Here is a 21693-nt window from a genome sequence, read left to right on the forward strand (position 1 = left end):
CTGGACAGTAAGTTTTACAAATTAAGACCTGCCAATACTGCCTATGCTCCATTACTGGTATTTTCCATCACCCAGCTACCCAGATTTGAGGCTGAATGACATCACAATTAACAGAACTATGGACTAACATCACCTAGGTTCAGATCGTGGCATTGCCACCTAAACAGCTATTTGAACTAAGGTAAGTTACATCATTTCATTGCTAAAGATTGTATATAAAGTGCTTCTCAAAGTACCTGAAATGTACTAGTATCTAAATGCGATAAAGGTTAGCAAGGTAACAAAAGAATCTACATATAGCAACATCTCTGCAATGGTCATGAAAATTACTTAAATACAAAAGAAAACTAAGAACATGTATTTCAAGTACCCTCAGTCTAGTTATTTACTATAACTCCATCCCCAAATGGATATCCCTGAATTTTTCAGGAACAGAAACAGAAATTCATCTCCCCCTCCCCAAAATAGCAAAGATACATCTCAGTCCAAGGAACACATTGCCCTAACAATTAACTACAAAAGAACTCTAATAGAACAAGAACACTTCTTTGTAAACAGCTGCACCAGCATTTTTCTTTCCATTTGCGTTTATTTAAACACAGTTCTCAAAACATTTGAGTGAAATTGGGCCTCCTTTGGTAAGCAAAGGACCTGAAAATAATATTTAAAAAATGAACAGGCAAAGTCTTCAGTTCATCCATGACACAGGTGTAGTGTTCCCTTCTCTTATCATGTACTCTGAAGCACCCAGTTTTTTCATATAGTCTAAAAGCTAGAAGAACAAGAGTATATTTGTGGTGGAATGTATTGTCACTTGCTGATAACTAGTTGAAATACCATTATCCCCTTGTAACAGCTTTTTAAGAAACAGCCTTTTAAGGCATACACTGTGTAACTCTTCGTTTCTTATTTCCTGCTATACATATTACAGATTACATAAAAGCTGACAAATCCACATTTATATAAGCATTAAGCACTGGCTGTATTTTAAGGTTTTTAGTTCTAATACTAGCAGTACAGAGTTACAGAGCATAATTTTTAACATTTAGTTGCACTTATATAAGTATGGTATGTTTCATGGACTGGAGGAAAATGGGCATTTGTCTTTAAATTTACTACTGACAACTTAATCTGAATAGTTCTGCTAAGCATTGATATGTTAGAAAGAAAAGTAAAAATCAAACTGTTTATTGTTGCTTTTTGCCATTTGGTAGCATTTTACACAGGCTTCGATCTTCAGAATACCCTGGATTCAGTAGAAAAACCTTTTAAATGAAGTTTTGTACAATAGAAACTTCTCAGCAGTCAAAATTTAGACTGTAAAAAAATACATGCAAAACATACTTTTCTGAAAACACTTAACTTTGAACAAAGCACCGAACTACACAAATGCAGAATGAAAACAGCATTTCAACTCCACCAAAAGTAGTCATCATAAAAGGTGTAAAAGTCACCTAACTTCACTAGGCACTGTTCACTTTTTAAACAAGAGACAATAAAAAATATTGTCCACAAACAATATCCCAGCTCTAGGGCAGGTTTCAGAAAGTCTTCATGCTTTAATAGCGACCTAGGAAGAAAAGAATGAACATGCTTTAATATTAAGTGAACTAATTATCAAATATACTTTAATGCTGAGAATTTCAGAATATTCTGCCATTAAGAAATTCCTATGTACCAGACCCCTCCACCCCCAAACAGAGAAAGACTTCCATGTAACGATTACACTAGAAATGAGATAGCAATGTCGCATAACAGAAATTGCTGGGAAGTATAACTCAATCTGAGAGCTAAAAGTAATCCATGTTTCTGTGCTGTCCAAAAATTTTTAAGGACTCTTGAAAAGCTACTAAAGTTACTATTTCAGTTAGAAACAACAGGAGTCTCTGAGCCTACTCTGGCTCAGGAGGCTCTCCAATTTTTCCTTCTTAAAAAATAATAGGATTCTAAGGGTTGTTTCCATAAACTTTCTTGAACCAAAAAACCATTCAGGGTGTGTGCAGAATCATAGGTATAGATAAAACTACCTGAAAGCAATCCATTATCTGCAAAAGGGAATAGTTACTTGGTGTATTTTGTCACCAGAGCAAGCCATACTACAACAATATAAACAATCATTAAGATAAAAACTTACGAGGTGAATATGATCGAGATCTGGAACGTGATCTGTATCCTCCACGACTATAGTAAGGAGAAGGTGACCGCCTTCTATAAACAAATGTCAAGATTGTCTAAGTCTCAATAATTAGACCAAACATATAAATTTATGACTATAAATACTGCCCTTTTATCAGTTCCCAAAAAAGGAAATGCTGCATGAACCTTTGATGTCTGTTTAAGTCTTGAGAATGAAGTACATTATCAGGCCCAAGTACCAAATAACTTTCAGGTCAAATAATCCTTGCTATATTTTAATCTGCTTATCTCTTAAATTTTGTGAAGTATGATTAAGAGAGGTAAAAGAAAATTCCTGGCTGGGTGTGTGGCTCACGCCTGTAATCCCAGCACTTTGGGAGGCCAAGGCAGGAGGATCACTTGAGGCCAGGAGTTTGACCAGCCTGGCCAACATGGTGAAAACCTGTCTCTACTACAATACAAAAAAATTAGCTATGTGTGTGTGGTGGTGCACGCTTGTAATCCCAGCTACTTGGGAGGCAGAGACTGCAGTGAGCTGAAATTGCTCCACTGTACTCCAGCCTAGGCAACAGTGTTGCTCTGTCTCCAAAAATTAAAAATAAAAATGAGAGAAAATTCCCATACCATTCAATAATTCCAACAGCACCCTCATGAATACCCAAAACTAATTCCACAAGTACTTCAGGATTTAGCTTTGTGTAAAAAAAGCTGTTCATGTGCTATTAGATGCTTACAAAAAGCAAATAAAATGTAATACAAGAACATAATGACAAAAAAATGAGTTATCATCAGTGACTTTAACTTCACTTTAAAGTTAAAGTCACTTTAACATCACTGTACCTCATCAAGGTATAAAATGGTACCACTAAATAATAACCCATTGTAAACCCAATTAATTTTTATAAATATACAAAAGATTTTACGTAGTCATTTAGTTTCCGTTAGAATATTTTCATGAACTTCAAACAGTATGATTTTGGGTATTCCACTTATAATTTACCAAAACATCAGTAGGCAAACATCTTTATGTGAAACTTTCTACTGTTGTACAGATGCTAAGTCCTCTCCTGGCGTACCTATAAATCTGATCCCTGTCTTGGGCAGCTCTCCATCCTCCTCCTCCGCCACCTCCTCCTCTGTGAAGACAGAAAAGCAACAGGCATTCCGTTTGTAAGTTTTAAAAAATGATGTCATTCATTTAGTAAAATAAAAACTTTCATACAGCATGAGATGTTTCTTGCAGGTCAAGTGATTTGCCACTCTTTTTAGAAACCTGCATAGGGTTCTCTCTGGTGGCTGAAACGAGTAGTATTAGAACACAGAACATTCCTAAGTAAATGCTCTTCAAAAACAAAACAAAACAAAACAAAAAAAACAAAAAAACACCAAACAAACAGCTTAATCTCAGTCTCAACAAATCAGTACCTTTAGTACCATTCAACAGAGTGATGCTTTAAATAAAAAAGGGTTTTCATGGGTGATAAAATGCTGAACAAGAATACACTTACAGACTCACTTTCAGACAATGATTAACAACTGTTAACTTCTTAAAACATTACCAAATAATCCACAAAAAAGACATCCATACCTCAATACCATTATCAATGACAACAGTGGTCAATACTAACTGTATTATTTGACTTGTCAAATTACACATTTTGACAAAGCAAGGGAGGACCAAAATGTCACGATTTTACTTCATTCTTATCTTTGGAAGTATTCTCAAACGTATCTTTATTTTAAAAATATGATTGACATTTCCCTACCCAAACCCCGAAATACCAAATTTTTGGCAACAATAAAAAGCGACTTACCCTTGTCATACTAAATTAATGTCGTAAAATTATTCTCTGGACTCTTTCAAGGCATCAGTTTTACCTGCCCTCTAAGTGTACGATGCATGCATTAGATTCCAAGAAATTGCCTGAAAAGTGGTGGCTTTCCAAAATGGCTTATGAAATTTGCTTTTACAAGACTAAGACAGAGGCTATAATTTTTTTTTTTTTAAATTTTTAAGGTGGGGTCTTGCTCTGGTGGGAGGAGACTCAGATGGGAGTGTACCTGGCTCACTGCAGCTTCAATCTCCCCAGATTCCTGCCTCAATTTTTTTACAGATGGGGTCTCCCCATGCTGCCCAGGTCAGTCTCAAATTCCGGGGCTCAAGCAATCCCCCCGTCTCAGCCTATAATTCTGCTTTCATTATCTTTTTTTTTTTTTTTTTTTGGAGAGAGTCTCGCTCTGTTGCCCAGAGTGGAGTGCAGTGGTGCAATCTCAATTCACTGCAACCTGTGTCTCCCGGGTTCTAGCAATTCATCTGCCTCAGCCTCCCGAGTAGCTGGGACTACAGGCATGCACCACCATGCCCAGCAAATTTTTGTATTTTTAGTAGAGACGGGGTTCACCATGTTGGCCAGGCTGGACCTCAGGTTATCTGCCTGCCTTGGCCTCCCAAAGTATTGGGATTACAGATGTGAGCCACTGTGCCCAGCCTCATTCAATGTTTAAAAAGAATACAACATTTTATTATAAGTTATCATCTAAATCCCATTTATATTCTAGAATATTTGAACAGAAATCCAATTACACATTAAATTGATTAAAAGACACAGAACCTTAAAATCTGATTTACGCTTCTGCTCTGCATTTCTAGAGTAAAAGTACTAAAGCAAAGCTTTTACCAAGGGCTAAAACTTAAGCATAGTGCTGCTCTGTACACTACTGAGATTCAGACGTTGACCTTTCTACCTCATAACTTACCTGTATGATCTGCTATAGTAGTCCCGATCATCATAGCCCCGATCATATCCTCTGTCATAATAATCCCGACGGCGAGAGCTGCCACTATAAAGAAAAAAATATCAGGTGACCTCCCTTATCTTTCTGGACATGACTTTTTATATCTGCTAGTAGGTCTTTTCTGACACATTAACTGGAAAATAAACATCATTCCTGTTAAAATTCTCACCTATATTGAACAAACATTGCCCTTTCCCCTGTTTCTACATAAACCTATTTTTAAAAATCTTTGGTTAAGGAGGCACACAGATCCTGCCAGATGTCAATTTGCATATCCCACATATTTCTAAGAGGAAAGAAAAACAGTATCACTTTGCTCTATTTAAGAAAATTTAGGCTGGGCGCAGTGACTCACACCTATAATCCCAGTACTTTGGGAGGCCGAGAAGGGCAGATCACAAGGTCAGGAGATTGAGAACATCCTGGCTAACATGGTGAAAACCCGTCTCTACTAAAAATACAAAAAATTAGCAGGGCATGGTGACAGGTGCCTGTAGTCCCAGCTACTCGGGAGGCTGAGGCAGGAGAACCACTTGGATCCGGGAGGCGAAGGCTACAGTGAACCGAGATTGTGCCACTGCACTCCAGCCTGGGCAACAGAGCGAGACTCCGTCTCAAAACGAAACAAAAACAAAATCAAACAACAAAAACAAAAAAGAAAATTTAAAAGTGCACTTGACTAAGGTTTACAGTTTTACCTGTAATAGTTAAACTTAAATCAATCAACAGTCAAGTTTATGGCACAAATCTAAGTGCTGAAGACTTTCCACTAATGTGTTTCTTTGATAAGTGAACAATTACCAATTATATTTATTTTGAAAATAAACTTACTAAGTAGGTCTCCCCATGTAAATTCCTGGTGTTGGTGTATGGGGTCTTTTTGTTATAGAGAAATCAACTCTGATCCTACGCCCATCAAGTTCCATTCCATTGGCACGTTCTTTAGCCTTCAAAAGATAAATAAATTGTTATATACATCCTGAACAAAGCCACTAATTATCCCATGGCTGAGTAAGGTCCCACTGCACACCTCAGTTAGGTGCATTATCTTCATGTTAGCCAAAACATAAGGTCTACAACTTACAATGTGTTGTTCCCTCCACTAAATGTTCATTTGTAAAAGCTACTCATAAAAACGTGAAGCAATTATTTTACCTAACTATAATCCTGACAGTATTTCCAGCTCCAAAGCAGCACACAATTGGCAAATTACAGCCTGTAGGTCAAATCTGGCCAGCTGGCTGTCTCTGTATAACCCATAAGCTAAGAATTTAAATAACTAGGGGGAAAAAATAGTATTTCATGACAAATGAAGAAACACACGGATTCCAAATTCCAGTGCCCCAAAATAATCTTTTATTGGAATAGGGCCCCACTCATTTATCTGGCTGCTGTTGGGTTAAAACAGCAGAGTTAAATAGTTGTGACTGAGATCCTATGATTCATGAAACCTGAACATATTATTTAACCCTTGAAGTTTTCTTAGCCCTTCTCTGGAAGCCAAAAGCTAAGACTGAAGCAAAGTCTTAAGTACATATAGTTCCTTTTCCCAGAGTCCGTATTAACAGCATACATTTAAAAAATAAAAATAACCCATTTCGAACACATTAAAGTTTATTCATAATTTGAGGAAACATCCTTTTACCTAAATAGAATTAAAATTTCTAATTCCAATACTATGCTATCTTCCAGTTCAGATGTTCAAGCTAGTGTTTATGCCCCCGAGAGTTTCTGGCACTAGAGATTAAGATAAAATTTATGCTATTTTCTGAGAGCTGTGACCCTACTGCAAAAATTTAATTAGGAAATGGGTGAACTCAAGCGAATCCTACTTACACCTTTGGCATCTCAATTTTTCCTAAAATGAAGCTGTGTATTTTAAGAGGTCTCTCCAAATCTTACAATTCCACAAAGTCACTCATTGTAACCAGCTGCATTCAGCTTTTAATTGTTCCATTCGTAGGTTACCCCTTTAAAAATTTATTGTTTAAAAAATTTTTAATTTCCATAAAGACCTACTTAAAGTGATTTTACATGGAGCTCAATTCCTAATCTCAACATTGACTATCAGAGAGCTTGTCATTAAGTGTTTCTCAGTTTTTCCTCTTCTCTATACTTGGAGACGACTTTAGCTACCATCCTTTCTGTACCTGAAGTCTGAATTTCTTAAATGGGATCTAGCCTCACATATCTTGACTCCTATATTCTGCCTCAAGTCAAAATCCAAATATGACATCATTCACTTGCCAAAAAAGGAACATAACTTTGCTTTTGGTTATTTTCGACTCTAGAATGTAAACTCAATGTAAACAATGACTACATATCCTGGTGGAATTGGGGTATAGTTGACCCCAGTAGGTGGCAACTAATAAAGTAGGTGGTAGGACCAACTTCCCCAAGTTATACAAAATTTTCTGTTATTGTGCAGGTATCTCAGTCTCCACAAGAGGCTGGAGAAAAAGTTCCAAGTATTATTGACTTGTCCTTGTCCCTATCCTAGCAACTGGTCACTGGTACTTGGTGTTAACAACAGAACTGGTGGTTTACAAAGGAACAGGTCGACTTTTACTTACTTCCTTGGCATCATCTACATTTTCAAAATATACAAAGGCAAATCCTCTTGAACGCCTAGACTGCTGGTCATACACAATAGACACATCGGCAATGGGACCATATTTAGAGAACACTTCTCTTAGATCTCTTTCTGTGGTGTACAAGCTCAGCCCAAATACTCCAAGACAACAGTTAGGATCAGGATTTGCCTAGGGAAAAAAAAATTTTTTAAACTTTGGAAAGTTGTCATAAAATCAAAGTTTTTAAAAAAGGGAGCTATATACTAGCCAAAATGTCACTAACAAGAAAATTATGTAATAATTAGACCAAATACCACTTGGAAATTACAAAATTACAGCAAGTACTATAAGCATTTTTGGGAATGGGTAGGAAAAATGCAAAAGAAAAAATTTCAACCTTAGAATTAAATGGGGAAACAATCCCTCGTGCTGGTGACAAGCAACCTGCATCTTTCCTTCTATGAATTTACTCTGAGAAAAATCCACATATTCATAACATGACACACAAGGATAACTGGAACCACAGAGTCCATCAGCTAGAAAAAATTTTAATGTTGACACACTTTCCATTCAATAAAATGCTCTGAATTGATGAGCATGTATGGGTTGATTTTTCAAGAAACACAATGCACAAGTGTATGTACATAAATGAAGCCCAAGGGGATGTGTACCAAACCATTTTACAGGTCATAAACAGCTTGCAATCATAAGAAACAAGAGTTGGCCAGGTGCAGTGGCTCATGCTTGTAATCCACACACTCTGGGAGGCCAAGGCTGGTGGACTGCTTGATGCTCAGGAGAGTTTTGAGACTAGCCTGGGCAACACAGAGACCCCACGTCTATAAAAATACAAGAAGTAACTGGGTGTGATGGTGCATGCCTGTAGTCCTAGCTACCCAGGAGGCTGAGGTGAGCGGATCGCTTAAGCCTGGAAGGTAGGATGCAGTAAGCTGAAATTGCACCACTGCGCTCCAGACTGGGTGACAGAGTGAGGTCCTGTCTCAAAAAAAGATGACAGAGGAAAGAATAAAGAGTGAACCATATGTTGATAACATTCCAGATGCTGTGATGAATTTACCTAAAGATTCCATTTATTTCATAAACTAACAATTTACTAGGGAAAAATTCTACTCTACTGTAAAAACATTAAGTCCCCCCGCATCCTCCTCCTAAACCACTTGGATTATACAATGAAATCACAATAAATATCTAATTTGAAGTCTTTCATGAAATGTAAAAAACACCTTAACAACACCAAAAAGAAATTAGCTTCAAATTAAATGAGAAAGTTAGGAGAGCATCTAATTGGGTTTATGCAGCCTGGAAAAAAAGAGTAATGTTAGCATACAACTATATTTTGAACTAATGTGCTAATACTATAGTACAGTATAGTAATGCACAGTGGGAAGTTTCTTTTGATGGGCTAAGGAGTTACATCATCACTGTGTCAGTATTATGCTTAAATGACAGGTAGCCCAAACGCAGACCCCTTCATGAAGATTAACTTAAAAGACAGTCTCAAAACACTAAAAAGTTCACTCAGGCACCCACTGCTAAAGCTCTATTGTCAAAATCAGCTCTAACTTTAAGAAAAAGTAAATTTAGGCAATTCACTGCTTCAAAACCAGTTTTTCGCCTTACCCGATTCCCAACATGACGCCTGCGAGTAGACATGGGAGAATGGCTGTGGCTGTGCCGTCTACGATAATCTCGACTGTAAGACCTGCTACGTGATCTTCTATGGGAGCGGGAGCGAGACCGTGACCGGGTATAATGCCTTCGGGAGCTTCTTCTGGATCTAGACCTGCAAGACAAAGACACCTCCCTAAGGTTACGACTGACAACAGATACTATCTTCTTTAAGTTTATTAATCTATTCTAAAGTTAAACTCCAAAAGAGGGAACAATCCAGGAATATGCTAACATGGTTACCAACTTAATAGGATCAATACTTTTCTTCTCTAATTATTAAGTCATTTCAACTTTGCTAGGAAGCGTTCTAAAAACCACAAGCTCTCCTCCAGTATTTCTTCCAATTAAAGACACATTACTTATCTTTTGCAAATCAAGGCATGCAGTATTTTACTAAGTTGGCTTGTGCCTATCTTTCCCCCTCAGAAAACCATTTCTCTACTTTTCTGTCTCCCATTATGCCCATCATTAACTTAATACAGTAACAAAATCACAAGTATTCCCCAGCAGTTAAAAACAAAAACAAAAAAATCGAGTGGCTCTTGACTAACTAGAGTGACTCTAAGTTGTCATCGAAACCAGGACACATTTAAGAAAAGGGGTGCTGTTAATTATGCCTGACCACAGGCATAAACTGGTATTGTCCCAGGCAAACCAGGATGTGTATATATATAGCCTACTCTTCACCAACATTTAAAAAAAAAAAAAGCGCACCACGTATATACTTATTTATCAAGAATTGCAATTACTGAAAGCCAGTGTTCTGCAGTCTATTTGCCATACTAATAAGCATTTTACTTACATTCAGTAAATCCTCACAACCACCCTGAAGAACTGGTACTGTATTTCTAATTTGCCTTTTATAAAGAAGCTAATGCTGAAAGGTTATATAATCTGCCCAAACCAACAAAAATAGAGAACCCTGACTCCAAAAGCCCAGGCTCTTAACCGCTTTTAGTCTTGCCTCCCAGAACTTAAGTTCACTTCTAGTGCCAATATTTAATAGGCCAACAAATAATCTAACCTTCTCTAACTTCCTGGTTTACAAAACACGCACCAATTTCAGAGCTAAGAGTAACGAGGAAATCTCAAGACAGTCTTTCTTACCTAGATTCAGATCTGGACCTGGACTTTGATCTGGAACGCCTGGAATCTTCCTTGGAGCGAGACCTTGCAGGGGTATGCCTTGCAGATTTCCCCGATCCGTGAGCACTTCCACTTCTGGAAGCAGAACGGGATTCCTACACGTAGATGTTAAAAGTTTAATTTGCACACTTTCTGGGCAACTTTAAAAACAAATAAGCTGCTGTGAGATAAATGGCGAGGGACAGCAATCCCCTTTCCAAGATAAGAAAATATAGGTAAGGGCAGGAACTGAGTATACCTGGTGTTTATAGTTTCATTGCTCCAAATGACATAAGTCAATTAACTTGTCCTTTCTTCCACCTTTTTGGAGCAGGGATAAGAATTATTTGACCCCACTTCCTTCAGAAAGGGGTGCCAAAGTCAAGCAGTTAAGGGAACTGTCCAAGGACTGTGTTTCAGAATGTTACTCCATAAAGACTAGGGTGAGACGGAACCTTATTAACTATGACACCTATACTTTATACCTATTTCAATCAAGTTGCAATCAATAAAACAAACCCTATAAAATTTATATAATTTACTTAAAAAAATAGATCTTGACCTTTCAAGTTATTATTTATAATTCAGTGATAAAAGAGATAAAGATGATGATCTCAGTTTCAAATCCTAGAGAAAGGTAGAAACCTAGTGGAAAGCAAAGGCTAGCGTGAAAGACACTAAACCCTGTAAAACCCTATTGCATCTAACCATGGTGGGAGGCTCCCTAAAAAACTGAAAGCAACCAGATGGAGCTACAACAGAACAGCGAACTACACACAAATAAGAGTAGAGAAGATATCAGAGATCCTTCACAGTTTCTCCAGCTAAATGGAGATAAGCCAGGGCAAACTTATGGGAAACCAGGAATTAACCTAACTTACCTAGTTAACTTAAGCACACATTAAAACCAGGGCAGCTAAATCAGGAGCTCCTAATCTAGGGCCCAGGAAGCGAAAGAGGATAGAAACTACATACAAAAGCCAAAGCTTTCCCAGTCAAAATTGGGATTGGCTGGCATGTTAAGGGGTGGGGGGGATCTGTAATGAAAATAGCAAAGGAATGGCTAACCAGGACAACTAGGTCATCAACGAGTTAAAGACACATAGTCAGAATTAATCAACAAAAGGTATATTAAGTAATGAAATGAAGGAAAAGTTCTGCCAAGGCACCAAAACAGCAGATGAGGAAGGGACAGAACCTACTTACTCCTCATCAGTCTGATAGGTAAAATTATCAAATAAGGCAACCTTTATTTTAGGTTATCCAACTTAGACAAAGTAAAGCCTGGTGAGCCTTTCTACTCAAGAGAGCAGAAATAGCAAGACTCAAAAGGAAGCAGTATTACGATAAGTCACTATATGGCATGAATCAAAGGTGAAGCTTCCACATAAAATTTAATCACAGGAGATTTCCTTGTGTGATACATCTTCAGAGTATTCTGGACATTCTTGAAAGGATAGAAGATAGAGGATTATTTTAAATTACACCTCAAAACACTTTAGAAGATAGTTTTGTGGTTTACAGCATAATGGAGAAAATTTGGATGATCCTTTGATGCTCAGGGAAAAAATGTATAATGTAACACAGAAGAGACAAATTAAGGTTTCAGGTTTAACAGAGAAGGAAAGGCTAACTCATCCAGTAAAATGAGTTCAGGTCTCTAGGCCCAGACGACTCTAGAAACGTTCAAATGACTTCAAGGCCATTATAAAACATTGGTGAGGTGACATGAAACGTGACAGCCTTTCCCCTCTACCTCCCTCCATGAGTGACTGTAAAGAGATTAAAAGAAAAATGATACCCTTCTTTATTAGTGAGGACAGCTGCCTTTAACATCAAGAAATGGTTAAAGGATGTAGTGATGCTCTGGGGATTCCAATAAATAATCCCTTGGAGTTCCCTATCAAGTATTCTGAAGACTCAAAAATGAGGGTGTAGTTTTTGCTACTTTTACCACAGGCAAAAATTAATACAGGTGAGAAAATAGAAATGGGGAACCCAAAAGTTGCTAAACGCCTATTTACTCCAACACTAGAAAGATTACCTCAATGGAAGTGAAAGCAGAATATGGATGTTTCACATTAAGTTAAAAGACTACCAATAAAGTAACTGTAGTTAACAGAAATCAGTCGGCCCAGGAATCTGAGTATAAAGGAAGAATGGGTCAAGTCAAGGTCCTCTTTAATAAGCTCCTGGCTTTATTTAACAGAAAAGCTTTTATTCTAAGCTAAGATGCTTCAGCAGCCTGTCCACTGAGGGAAGAGATACTACTCCTAACCTAGAAAATAAGACTTAATGAAGTTTTCTCCTTAAATTCCAGCAGATCACAGATACAATATGTGGGAAACCACAGTTTTCACTCAGCCTCCAAAACTAACGGACTACGCAGATACATTTTGTAAGCAATCATTTCTTAGGCCAGGAATAACGGAAATACCAGAATGCAAAGGCTTCCTTTTCTATACTGACACGTGTTTGGGACAGCACCTAAACGTCTCCACCTTTATCAGGGATATTTTCTTTAAAAAGTTAAAGCCTTCTGAAGTTATTTTGGCCATTTAACTGGCTGGGAAATACATATGCAAGGGAATAAAGCAAGCTTGTCTACAAAAAATAAGACCTAAAATTAGCACCCAAATCGAAAGCATAATGTTAACTTTAAATATTAATGCAGACAGGCAAATCTGTAAAACCAGTTGAGGAAGCCCCTAAATCTAAGGATACTTCCAATTCCACTGTTAGAGCTGACACGGTCAACACATTAAAACCACACCAAGAGACAGAACTAACTGGACACCACTGCCTCACAAAAAGGGACCATGAACCGAAAATTAGCATGAATAAAGCCAAAATTTCCCTGAAAAATGCTCAGGGAATCAATCAAGCTCTCAAAGACTGGATCTCAGCCACATCCTAACACAAAACCTGCAGGGAATACATCAAGTAAAAATACAGCACACTTAGCCTTCCAACAAAATAATCTACATCTCCCTATTCTGAGAACAGCAACCACCTTACAAAAACGTATTTGAAAGAAGGAATCACCATCCAATCCCTGTATTATTTTAAAAACTGAATATAGTTTATTAGATTTAAAACAGTGGCTCATAAACACAGGTATGCACTAAACGTCTATAGCATTTTCAAATACAAGAACTCTGAACTGGAGTCTGTTTTTAGGTGGCCTGGAATTGGGCATCTGCATCTCTTAAAACACTGTGTTTATCATACTAGTTAAGTCTGGCTTACTTGACTTAGTCAACTTCAGAAGTTACATGCTTCCTACTGATTTTTTTCTCTTGGCAAAGGTTACCTTCCTGAAACGCTGTCATCCCGACTTCCTTGCTTTGACTCCCCCTAGCATTAATCAGACCTCTGATTAAGGTGGTCTTTCACACACTGCCTGTTCTTAGGAACAGAAGCCGGCCTCCTCTTCATCTTCCCTATGGTCCGAGGAGGAGACACACTAGGACCCACAGATGCTTTGGTCAAGGGGGAAAACAAAAACAAATGGACACAACGGTCCACTAGCAATGTTTTCTCACCTTAAGTCTATCCAGCTTGGGTCATAACCGGATTCCAAATTGCTTTCTTTCCTTTAGTGGGCTGGGGGTTAAGAGGTATTTTCCTCTTTTGCACCCCAAGGACCTGTCAGGTTTCTTCATAAAAGAATCCATGGGCTTGGAATTAAAATGTAATATTCGTTCACATCACTTTTACCTCAGCTTCCTGCCTGCTCTTTGAGTAATTTGGAACATAAAAGTAACATTTATGTTATCATTAGTTTATCTATGGCAAGAAATTTGACAAAGGAACGCAAAACTTATGAGAAAATTTTCTTCTGCTTGCAAGATACAGAAATAAACAGGCCTGAAAGCATCAGAAAATGGATTCTCTAAGAAATGCCATTTAAGTCACTTTCTCCAAGAGCATGAAGACCTGACAACTCTCAGAGAAAGTTTATTTCAGGAAGAACTGTATGAGATGATACCCTTGGCATTCTCAATTGGGTAGAAAACTGTTGGCTGGCTACTATTGGATATTATTTTGATATGTGTACTTGTCTCATCCAACTGAGAGTAACAACATTACAACAATCACTTGACCCTTCTACTCAGCTAAAATAAAACACACAGAAAAGGAAGAGACAGCTTTTTGGTTGAATTTCTCAGTAAGTGGTAGGGATGGGTAACCAGAATAAAGCTACTTTGTAACCTGTACCTCTAATATCACAGTAACTAAATGTTGATAGCAGAAAAGGAGAAATAGGAATGAAAGCATCTGCCACTACTGCAATTTGTATTAGCTATTCTGTTCACTCATGTGACCCACCTCTTCTAAGGGGAAGCTACTGTATTTTATCAGTAACCCTAGTCAATCAGCTGGAATAGGCATTAAACAGAAACAGAATTTGAAAAACCATCCCTGTGTATTTAGCAAATATGCATCTTAAATTTAGGGCCCAAATGCTCATAGATTTCCACTACTGCCATATGGAAAAAACTAACACACTAATGCCAAAGGGAACTATTTTATTCAATGCTTTGTTTGGATTTTGGGGGTTTGGTTCCATAACCATCTTGGTGACATTCTTTTGAAAATCGTTTAACAGAAAATATTCTACTACACATTGCTCAGTACTGAAGGAAAGAGATCAGTGCAATCTAAGAGTCCAGGGAGGTGGCAAAGACCACTAGTTCCAACCCTGGAGGTATTCACTCATGCCCCAGGACCAGCAACATTAGATAGGTAAAATGTTTATCTAGAGAGGACAACATGAAGCCCACTGTTACCCATGCTGGAGAGCTCATTGCTACCTGGTGCTTGACTACTAAATATTGTTTTTTAAAAATTGCATTTCAATCATTTGACTAAGCAGTTAAAATCAGAATTACCTAATTTAAACGTTTCCCCTGGAAGGCACTTCTTTACCCTGTATATATTTTCTTCTATTAAACAAATAATGCATGCATGTTTAGCAAAATATACAGGGACACATAAACAGACTAGTAATTACTTAGCGTAGTGCTTTCTGATTCCAGATTACTTCTTATCTTAACTTCATTTTTATTTCTTTTCTTCATTCTTCCGTTTCAAATTCTGACTTCTTTCATCTTCCCCACTTCACACAAATTGCTCAATATTCTACAAGTGGGACTTCTGGTCTGATAATTAGCATGCATTCTTTCTTTTATTTTTTCAAATTTCAGCTTCACTTATTCCTGAGCTTCAAATACTCATTTATAAAACTTGTCAAATGACGACTTCCGCATTTTCCTTCTTCAACATTAACCTTAATAGAAAAAGAACAGGATGAAGAATATTTTAAAACTCCAGGATAAAATCCAGTGCCAAAACTGAAACTAGAAAAAAAAATCCCTTTGTTGATTTGGATTAAAAAAGAAACTAGAATATGCAGCTCAAAAAACTGAAACTACATAGTTTTCTGCTGGTTCTAGAATATATGGTAATCAATCTCATTTCTCTACTCCAAATAGATTTATCATGCTTAAATTGAATGTGAAGTGCGCCACTGAACATTTACTGTTCATTTAACATTTTAAGAACTATTACATTTCACACTTCTTATTATATTCAATAGAAAATAGGTTAAGTGTCAAAAGCACACCTCTAGTCAAAAAGTGACACATTAATACATAAGTGCAAGAAAGGAAAGCACGGACAATTCATTTGTACGATGACAAAGGCTCAGGGTTGAAGAGGTTTACAGTATTGTGACTTGTCTAGGTAGGATAAAGAAACGTATTTAGCGTCACACACTTTTGTTCTGTATTTGAGTTCTGTAGAAAGACGGTGTCAAGGAACCTGACAATTTGGAACTGAAGTGTAACCCACCCCCTGGAAAAGCTGCTCTAGTGATATTTTATAGTATGAATCACAAAAAGACAAAATCAAGTCAACCACCTACAATATGCCAGTAGCTATGAAGGAAAGCAGAACAAACTTGAATCCAACACTGGTATTTTCAGAGTTTTGCTGTACATTTTCCCCCTCAATGAAGAAAATATTAAGTCTTCTGGGTGTCCAAAGGAGAAATACTACTTTAAAAGGTGGCACTATTAAAATTATAGCTCACCTCAAATAATTAAAAAGATTGAATTTAGCTGATGTCTAAATGTCTGAACACGATAAACAAAATAAAATAAATACTGCCTCCATATTTATTTTGAAATCATACATTTCACCTTGATGATCTTTCATTTGTCAATTATTTCCTCTCCTAGTTTTTCCTCCTGAAAAAAATGTAAGGCTTTGTTAAAAAAATTGCAAGTCTTTATACCTATCTGGGCATAAAGACAACCATTGTTAACCTGGCAAGTGCTGGGATGTCTTTCCTAACAAAAGGATAATTTCCAGTCTAGTTTTAAAGTCAATTATTGTTTAATCCAAAAATTTTAAAATACATTTTTATTTAAGGGAGTTACAGTAATTGGTTTTCTTTAAATATCCATCACTAAAATGCAATGGGAAATGTTTTCTGGCAGCACAAATGTAATCGTGGAATCAGAATGCCCAAGCAGGTTTCCTTAGGGCCTCCTAAAAGTTTGATACAAATAGGGCACTTAGATGCAGAAGATACAGGAATAGAGGCCATAGCTGTAGCTATCACAACTGTTTCCAATATGGATACCTTCCCGCTGTTATTTCATTGCCCCTTCCTAACCTGATTCCTTCTCTTACAGTCTAAAAACAAAACCATTACTAAATTAATATAAATATTAGATTTATTTCAACTCAGCTAAGTTCGAGTGGCTACTTTATAAAACCAGAAGACCAACTATTGGGCTAATGTTATATACATTTAGTTAAGAGATCCTAGTTAGAAATAAACAGAAACTTGTCCTATCAACACATTTTTGTTAAAATGTTTCTAGGGGATACAACTGGAATCCATTTAACATTAAACATGCACAAACTCATTAAGTTAAGCGACAAGGCAGTATTTTAAAAATTGGGAGGGATGGGGCAAAGAAAAACTAATCCTGTTATGGAAAGGTCAATGCTCATATCAATATAGTAAGGACAAAATGTCTACCAGAAGGGTGAATGGATAGATAAAATCCTCAAAAACTGGAGAATAGTGTCTGGAAAAAACCATCACCTGAAATTAGTTGTAGGCCCGTGCTTACAAAAACTCTCTTGCAAATATAGCACAGACTCTTAAATTTACATTCATAAAACATTCAGTACTCCCCAACAAAAGTATTAAGTATCTTTTGACTTTTCAGAAGACTGCCTTTTAACCTAATTTCTAACCACAAAAATTAAAGAGAAAAAGGGGCCCCTCATCCAAACTGTCACATAACAATCTACGTTGATAACATCAATCTCAGTGTAACCTCCAAAACCCAATTCAAAGCAGAGATTTTGGGGGAATTTCAAGACTGTAATTTGCTATGGTGAAGAACTTGCTTTGGCTTGCAGTTTAAAAACAATACTAAGTGATTTCAATATCTAATTCTACATATCCCACACCCCCAAATACTAACATGGGTCAAAACACTTACAATTCCAAACATCAGTCACCATGCCTTGTTAACAGTCGCATATGTAAAAACACTAATCAACATAAAACATAACGCTAAGGCTCAATAAATATACACAACTGTAGCTCTGTCCTAGTCCTGGGCAAAATAACTATGAAAGCATTAATGTTTACCACCTAGATTTGAGTTTCATTGTAGAGAAAGAAGGAAAAAAGGCTGTGCAAGGCAAATCCCATTAACACTTCCCCCACCACCTAAATTCCTCTTCAACCTTTTGGCAAAACCAGTGGTACTTACCTTATAAAATCACTTGTAATGTCAGCTTGAAAATGTCACGTTCTAGTTCCAGACAATATCCACAATATTAAAGCATTCTTGTTTAAAACCAAGAAAAAAAAATATTTCAACCTGGTTTCAAGAGACTGATAAACCTAACCAGACTCACAACAATACAATTTCCTATTTGACAGTTCAATCCTTTAAAGGAATTTGGTGAGATGGCTACAATTCTTTAGAAAGAAGTAGATTCAGAGATGTTTTGAAAATTAGAATTTAGAGTTCAGGAGCTAAAACCAAGGAATACAAAAAGACATCCCAAGATTAAGCAGAAGAAGAGAAAAACTGCAGAATTTGAAAGGCAGTTTGATGGGTTGGTGTCCAGATGCTGCTATTCATCTCTAATGATAAAGATAATGTGCCTATGTTGCAAACACATCAGTTCTACAAAAATTAATAGCCAGTATTCTATCAGAGTATCTGCTGGGTCAAAACATTTTCTTTAACATCTAGTGCATACATCAGTATCTCCTTAGTTTTTGGATTCCTTTAGTAAACACTCACAGAAACTCGTTACAATGTTGAAGGGGTCAGAACATTACACCGAGTGCCAGACCAACAAACAAATCTCACACACCCTACACGCTGTGACCACTATTGGGCTCTAAAGATTACCCTGCACTTCTAAACTTGCTATCAACTTTTTATTTAAGTTCTTGTAATTGTGACTTAACGGCTAGGAGTGCCTCTCTTTGCAAAGAAAGGGTGCTAGTCAACCCCTTTACAAAATGCAAGCAATTTGGGGGGAAGAGGCTTGAATCTGGAGATGAAAATGAGATCTTACTTTTGAAAGTGGTTTGGCTAGATCAGGTTAAGTCTGCTAATTAGACCCCTATAGACAAATTTTAGTGTAAATCTATTACCTTTGAGATGGGGGAATAAATCCCACAGACCAACAAGGGATGAGGGACACACCAGTTCTTTAAATATTATATCCACCAAAATGTATTCTACTGAGTAACCAAACTGAGAATAATTTATCCCACACACCCAACCTTATAGGGGAGGGACACAACAACAAACTCCTAGTCACTGGAAAAGGTGGGGCACAGAGGGGTGGTACTGTCTTGGATTAGAGACAGATAAATAAGGGAGAATCTCACTGATTTGAAGAGATTAGTGATTTACATTAAGACCCAGTCCAGAAGCCTGGAGTTGAATGACACTCATTTTTCTGGCTCCAGAGAAGCATCATACAGGCATGTCTAAGATTAAACTGTTCCACTGAGCTTTATGGTTTTCCCAAGCTTGCTTTGGAAGCCTGGACACGTGTTTGATTCAGGTGTATTCCAACCCTTAAAGGTTCCAATTGGAACACAAACACACAAACACCAAACACAACAATATGGAAGTACTTCACAACTTTTAAGTTTAGAGATCTCGGCCAGAAAGCAAAGACTCACGTAATAAAACAATTTCAATTTTTATCACATTAAGTTAACCTCCCTCTCACAATTCAAAGACTGTGAAAAACACAATGTACTTTTACTAGTAAAAAGATAACCAATCAGAAAATTTCAAATTTTCTCGACCCGAGTCTCAAACTGGAACCCAGTTTCAATTGTTTCCTTTCTCATGTAAAATATACTAATGAACTCTTTGGGCAATTTTCCATTCTCAAGCTTTCTTCACGTGTATTCAACCGAGAGCTCCTTTAGTCAGAAGCCAGTCATTTTGTATTTCCGAAGGAGTACAAAAGTACTCAGTAATTGTTCTGTTTAATAACAAAAGACTTTATGACTAGTTTTAACAGATTCAACTGCCAAAGAACAGAAGTCACGACTTTTTAACAACTTTTGAGCTCAATCCCAACTTTGTTACCCAAGAAAGCAAGAACTTAAAAAAAAAAATCTGTAACACTCGTGACGTTGCAGTCAGTCAGCTCAGGGAAAAACATCAAAAACTAAAAACTCTATGCTCTTCCGAATATGTAAACGCAAGGCTTGATTAGCTCAAACCAAATTAAGCAGTTTGGGCTCCAAAATTACACAGGAAACTCACGCTTCATCACTGAAAGTTTCTTCCTAAAATACTCTAACGAATCATCTAAAATCTTAATCAAAAGTTTGCTAAGACATTTAATAATCTTATTTACCTGATAAATCATATTCAGATCTTAAGGTAGCTCTACCAACAAGGGGAAACTTAGGTAACAATTTTTTTTTAAAGCACAAATTATTCCCGTAACAGCCTCAAAAATCAATTTCTATGGTGCTTTGCTATTACCCTTCTAACAGATTTCTCTTAATTCTAGCAAGCCTCGTATCTTCGCACCATTCAATGCTTTCCGAATCTAATACCCAGAGCCTCACAGACCAGCTACGTATGCTTCTTAAATCCTAGAACTGTCTTGTTCCTGCAATTCAATCAACCCTCACTGAACACCTTTAAAAGGTGGAAACTTAAGGGAAGGAAAAGTGTACCCAACACACGCTGTGGTTCTAAGTATTAGAACGCCTCAAAACAAAGGAAATAACGGCGCCGTAAATTGTTGCCCGCCAATTTCTCCTTCACAATCCCGTGGAAAAGCGATGTCCACAAAATAATCTTAGCGATTTTGTGGTCTGTCCTAACAGAATACTGATACAGACTTTTGCCTGGGAAGCCCTTTATCAGAGAAAAGCGCTTCATTTAGGCCAAACACAAAGCCCTCACGCAATCCCCTCCACCTAACGGGCCCAAACTTAGTCGGCCTCAGATTAGCTTTCATCTTAAGAGGCCCCAAGGACATCCCAGACTCCGTCCTTTCCGTGGAGGCAAAGACGGTCCTTCGTTAACTTAAACACCTGCCCAAAGACCCCAAAGAACGTCGTCTGTCTCATTCCACCCCACCACGCGACCTTATGAAGCGCGGCCCGCGGCGGGTCGAGCCCGCGTTGCCGCGCGGCTCCTCCGCCATTTTGTGCCTCTGGCAGCGCGCCCAGCCCGCCAGCCCAAGATGGCTGCGGCGGACCTTCGCAGGAGAGCAACGCCGAAATAAGATATCGTTCCCCTCCCCCAACACCGCGGGGACGCAGCGGCCATTTTCGTCTTCCCCCGCTTATAACGGGAAAAACGGCCGTCTCAGGCAGAAGCCACATAAACCCGCCGGTGGCCTCCCTCCTTCACGACCAAAGGCACTAAGGCACTATCCACAAGGGCTTTTTTTGGTTAAAAGCTGTCTCCCTTGCCTGCCCTCCCGGCTTCAGACTTCGGAGCCTAAAACGCCTCTGCCTCCTGGCCCGAGGCTGATGGGCCTAGAAAAAGATGCAAGGAGCTAGGACCACACAGCCGCCCCCTACAGCAGCTCTACGTACCCGCTCGCCGTAGTTCTGCTCGCCGCTGTCGCTCATGACTCCTGGCTGCTGTCGCCGGTCGATGTGCTTCAATCGAAGCTGCCAACCTCTTGCACCTTCTTTAAGGAGGCTCCGCCGCAGCCCCACACGACGCGCCGGTCGCCCAGCAGCTCAGAGCCGAACCGCTCCGCACCGCCTCCGCACGGGCTCTAACTTTACCGGATGTGACGCGGCCCTCCTTAGCCAGGCTCC

General features: G+C 38.1%; 1 protein-coding gene across 2 annotated transcripts; it reads right to left on the reverse strand.

Moving 5' to 3' along the window:
• Window positions 1-1172: 1172 nt before the first annotated feature.
• Window positions 1173-21650, reverse strand: LOC105480153 (transformer 2 beta homolog). 2 transcript variants are annotated; one of them, XM_011738662.2, is made up of 9 exons: window positions 21463-21650; window positions 10305-10438; window positions 9147-9309; window positions 7506-7694; window positions 5764-5879; window positions 4894-4977; window positions 3213-3272; window positions 2135-2208; window positions 1173-1570 (listed from the first exon to the last, which is right to left on the reverse strand). In XM_011738662.2, the coding sequence occupies exons 1-9, from the start codon at window positions 21496-21498 to the stop codon at window positions 1560-1562; spliced, it is 867 nt and encodes a 288-aa protein (XP_011736964.1). In that variant the 5' UTR covers window positions 21499-21650; the 3' UTR covers window positions 1173-1559. The 2 variants fall into 2 exon arrangements, with proteins under 2 accessions (XP_011736964.1, XP_011736967.1); XM_011738665.2 differs by lacking the exon at window positions 10305-10438 and having other exon boundaries at window positions 21463-21639.
• Window positions 21651-21693: the final 43 nt, after the last annotated feature.

The sequence above is a fragment of the Macaca nemestrina genome, chromosome 2 (assembly GCF_043159975.1).
Source record: "Macaca nemestrina isolate mMacNem1 chromosome 2, mMacNem.hap1, whole genome shotgun sequence".
Taxonomy (NCBI): Eukaryota; Metazoa; Chordata; class Mammalia; order Primates; family Cercopithecidae; genus Macaca; species Macaca nemestrina.